The sequence below is a fragment of the Camellia sinensis genome, chromosome 10 (genome assembly GCF_055761805.1).
Source record: "Camellia sinensis isolate YWXY chromosome 10, ASM5576180v1, whole genome shotgun sequence".
Classification (NCBI taxonomy): domain Eukaryota; kingdom Viridiplantae; phylum Streptophyta; class Magnoliopsida; order Ericales; family Theaceae; genus Camellia; species Camellia sinensis.
In genome coordinates, this window is record NC_138970.1 from 159,928,915 (window position 1) to 159,933,883 (window position 4,969).

Consider the following 4,969-nt stretch of genomic DNA (forward strand, 5'->3'; position numbering starts at 1 on the left):
GAGATAGGTTTTTTGGTTTTTTTGACTTTTGTAAGAGAAAAAATAAAATGATTTATAGTTTGGATGTGATATTTTATCTTATTGGGGTAAAAAGTCTATTTTGGGTTGGTTTGGGAAGTGGGTTGACTTTTTGATTTTTTGGCTTTTTGACTTTTTTGTAAGAGAATAGTATAATGATTATGGATTAGATGTGATGTTTTGTTTGTTGTGGCTAAAATAGCCTATTTTATCTTTTGTGGCTAAAATAACCAAAAAAGCTCACAAAACCACTTCCCAAAATTTATGTGGCTATTTTAGCCAAAAAAAACCTTGTTTAGCTTATGCCAAACGAGAGCTATAAGGACTAAAGGAGGAGAAATGTAAGTAACCCTTTAATTTTATTTTATATTTAATAGGACAATTAAAAAATAAAAATAAAAAATAAAAAAGGATTTGTGCCTTTTAACAAAAGAAATCGTGAGTTTTAATTTTGTCAATTTAAATGCTAAGTTTTTATTTATTTATTTTCAATTTAAACCATTGCCTATTTGAAGAGTAAAAGAAAAACATATATATATATATATATATGACTAAAATATTAGTAATGACAAACAAAAACCTATTTAAAAATAATTTCTGAAATTGTAACCAAATAAAGCCTGGTTGATGATGACAAGCAACAAATTTAGGGTTGTTTTGGATATATAGGAGGGTCAAGAGAGAAGAAAAAAAAGGAGATCTAAAGAGTTTTTCATGGAGATTCAATTGAAGATTTTGGATTGCTTTATCATGAGAAACTATATTCTGCATCTTAGGATTTGATGAAACTTCAATCAAGTAATTAGATTTTTGTATTTTCTTCATGGATTTGATTTATTATGATAATGATTATATAATATTTATAGATTTTCAGTACAAACCATGTTCTTTATTCAAATTTGTATTTATTTAATTTATGTGATTTTAAATACATATTATACAATGATATTTCTCTGCATATATTGAAATTATCGGATGAGTCATACCTAAGGAAGACAAGGCGCGCCTATAATTGTAGTTTAACGTAGACATTTTGTGTCAATCGATAATGATTCATGCATGTGATTTGAATGTATGAATATTCTTTATGATGTTATTGGGGTTTGTGGCCACAACACATCATTATCATCATAATAGTAATTTTTCATGAAGTGAATTATTAAACTTCAGTTAGGAGATTGGTGGTGAATTCAATAACCTTAATACCCTTACGTTCATATCTTAATTCAATTTTATTTTACATTGCTTTAGTTTACTTTTAGCTTTTAATTAATTTAGTTATCATCATATGAACCATTGTTTTCAAACTCGAACCAGACCGGCCGGTCGAACTGGTGACTGGACCTAGTTTCGGTCCGGATGACCCTCTAAACCCGGACTATACTTAAAACCGGCTTATAGAATTTGAAAACTGGAAGAATTACCAGTTCGAAAGAATCGCCGATTCGGTTGAACCGATAATGGGTCAACATAAGAACCGATTGGATTTAAAGAATTGAAGTTTCTTCCAAAAATATGTTGTGGAGAAGGCTTGAACATGGAACTAAGGCAGTATGGACTGTTGTCCACAATCAGCATTGGTATTTACAGATGATTGATGAAACTTGGAGGAATTGGTTGATCTCCAACACCAAAACAAAGGCCAAATTTGGTGCCAAATCTACATGGAGTATTGTCTTCTTGGTCACACTTTGGAAGATCTAGAAAAACAGGAACCTTAAAGTTTTTGAAAACAAATTGGTTACCCAGTTTGAGAGTTTGAAGTTTATTCTTGATTACTCCATTGAAATTGATCTTGCTTTTAGCTTATCTATTATTAATCCTAGACCCCCATTTAGACTCATTAAATGGTCTCTTCCTCCTGCAGGTACTCTAAAGCTGAATACAGATGGAATCAAATAAAGTAGGGGACCAAATGGATTTGGTGGTCTCATTCGGGATGAAAAGGGAGCTTGGATATGCGGCTACTATAGAAGGATGGAAAGTTGTACCAGTCTTGAAGCTGAATTATGAGCAGTGTATAAAGGTCTCACAATTATTCTCCAAAAAGGCTTCAACAAAGTGATTGTGGAAACCGATGCCCAAGAAGTTGTGAAGCTGCTAGTAGAAGGCCTTGGTGAGAAACACCCTTACAGAGGTCTGGTGGAAGACGCGAGGATCATCTTCAATGGCTGCCAATGCACTACTCAACATGTCTATCGTAAAGGCAACCTCTGTGCGGATGCTCTTGCCAAGTTGGGAGTTACACAATCAGAAGATATCTTAGTGGTCAATGACCCCCTTGCTGAGATTAGGGAGCTACTAGTTGCAGACATGCTAGGGATAGGAAGGGAGAGAGTTTAACTCTCTTGTTTTTGCTTTATTTCTGTTTCATCAAAAAAAAAAAAAAAAACAAAACAAAACAAAACATGGAACTAAGTACATAAAAAGCAAACACTTAAACCATTATGCCATCAACACAATTGTTTACAATGTAACAAGTGTATATACTATATATTCAATACTATCTTAATTATTTTTACTAAAAACCAATGTATAAAAAATGTAAAATAAATTTTAAGAAATATTTTTTTTGTAAATGTTTATTATTTATTAATTTTTGTAATTTTAATATCATATTTTTTTTATGCTTATAAATTTTAATATATTTATTGCATAATTATGACATCACGGTTCAACTCTAGTTCACCCGTGATTGAACCAGCGACCCATCCACCCGGTTACTTTTCCAATTCGCTCACCGGTCTGGTTTTCAAAATATTGATATGGACGATCTTTATTGAATTAATTTAGGAATTGATCTGAAAATAATGTACACTTAGTCTCTTTGTCTCCGTTGAAATGATATTTGGTCTTAACCGCTATTTTAAGGAATAATAGTTTTTACTTAGTTTTAATATTTATTTATTTTTGTAAAAAGAAACGATCCATCAGGTGACATTGTCTCTATTGAAATTGAGTTGTTACACAATGTCGACAAAAATAAAAATTGTAAAAATATTTTTAAATTTTAACGAAATTATTTCCAATTCCACAAAAAGATAAAATCACATAAAAATTATAATTTTTATACTTTAAATAATTTGTATTTTTTTGGATATTTTTTCCTGATTATATATATATATATATATTATATGATTTTGTAAATCTTCGTATGTATGAATATATATACATATATACATTTGCATTCATTGAAGTTTTAGAGACTTTTTTTTTTTTTTTTTGAAGACCCAATATGAAAAGATAGAAAAAACGGTTGATTTTGCTTAAATGACAAATTTCTCTCTCGGTCAAACCTTGCGTCGAATTTAACACAACGTATAACAAAGTCAAAATTAGTCAGCTTAGTCAGCTACAATAACAGTTGCATTGGAGCTATTGTTTTGTTCAAAATGCTATAAAATGACTATAGCAGGATGGATAATTCGTGCATGGTAGAAGCTCTAAAATATAATTTCTATGTTAATTTTATTAACGGTTTAAATTGAAAATAAATTAAATATTAGAATTTAAATTTAAAATAATTAAAAATGATTTTGTTACATGAAATTCTGTTTGTCCAGTCATAAAAAAAATTTAAAAAAAAGTCTGTATGGTGGACAAAAGTTAAAAATTCGACTCAAGCAGGGTTTCTTTTTTGTCATTTATTAGGGGTGTAATTCGGACCGGTTCAGGTGGGTTGAAAGATCGTCCAAACCCAGTTTGGGTTATGTTGAGAGTTGTCCAGGCTCGCCCAAGTCCGAATTATAATATGATGTTGTCTATCAAAATCCAACCCAAGTTAGACTTGAATTGCCCCAATTGCACATAAAATTTAGTTTTTTTTTTTTGTTTTTTTTTGGCAGCTATTAATTTGTTAAAATTCAACTCTATTTATGTTTTTTTTTTTTATTTTATAAAATCATGAATAACATAAAAATAAATAATTTATATAATTTGAGAGAGATAATAATTGAAGAACCGATGTGCTGTTACAACATTCTTTACAATTTCATAGTGATAAAAAAATATATAAAATTTTATGTTGTGTTACTCATATCTATAATATATATGATCAAACGATCTAAATTATTTTAACAATATCCAATAGTTGATAATTTATATGCATATTTAATATTTATATGTATATATATAATTCGGATTTTGAATTACTCGGATTGTTTAGTGTTTTTACTCAATCCCACTAAAATTTAATTCATACTTTTAATTTTTTGCCTAAATTCGTTTCAAATTGAAAAATATTTTATCTAAATCTTAAAAAATATTCATGCTAGACTGGAGTTGTTTGATTAAGTCCGCCCAAATTAAACCTACTTGTATTACTATAAATCATTGTTTACAAATTCAACGATTTTGGTGAAGAAAACTTGCAGATCATTTGTGAGATTTAACTTACTATGATATGCATAGCTGACACTTCTATTTTATTTTAGAGTAAATTGCAAAATATTGAGATTTACTTAATATTTATGTTAAGAGAGTAAAAATAGAAGAGAAAAGAGAAACTCTTGTATTCAATATATAATCTGAATGAATAGGTACACACTCCTTTATATAGGAGAGAAGACAAGTATATACAGAGAGTATACTCTATAACAGATATATACAAATATATTTAACGCCCCCCCTCAAGCTCAAGGTGGTAATGCAGATATTAAGTTGAGTTTGGAAAGTAAATCAGAAAATCGTCCTAGAGGATGAGCCTTGATGAAGATGTCAGCTATTTGACCGGCAGAGGTAACAAAGATAAGACGAATGTGTTGCCGGATGAAGTGACAATCAATATCAATATGGTTGGTGCGATCATGGAAGACATCATTAAGTGCAATCTGAATAGCACTCTGATTGTCACAATAGAGGTTAGTAGCAGTAGGATGGGGAATTCCCATTTCAGTAAAAAGCCAACGAAGCCACACAAGCTCTTAAGTAGTATCCGTAAGAGCACGATACT

At 29.9% G+C, this 4,969-nt stretch overlaps 1 protein-coding gene across 1 annotated transcript; it reads left to right on the forward strand.

The window, feature by feature from the left end:
* Positions 1-1,533: 1,533 nt before the first annotated feature.
* LOC145800814 (uncharacterized) lies at positions 1,534-2,361 on the forward strand. The gene is made up of 3 exons (XM_082890559.1): positions 1,534-1,598; positions 1,824-1,885; positions 2,036-2,361. Exons 1-3 carry the CDS (start codon positions 1,534-1,536, stop codon positions 2,359-2,361), a joined length of 453 nt encoding a protein of 150 aa, XP_082746685.1.
* Positions 2,362-4,969: the final 2,608 nt, after the last annotated feature.

Excerpts from the sequence above, each read along its gene's own strand:
- LOC145800814 (XM_082890559.1), top strand. The coding sequence starts at position 1,534 with ATGTTGTGGAGAAGGCTTGAACATGGAACTAAGGCAGTATGGACTGTT. Across the intron at positions 1,599-1,823 it reads GTTGTCCACAATCAGCATTG|CTTATCTATTATTAATCCTA; the intron begins GTATTTACAGAT and ends TCTTGCTTTTAG. Across the intron at positions 1,886-2,035 it reads ATGGTCTCTTCCTCCTGCAG|TGTATAAAGGTCTCACAATT; the intron begins GTACTCTAAAGC and ends AATTATGAGCAG.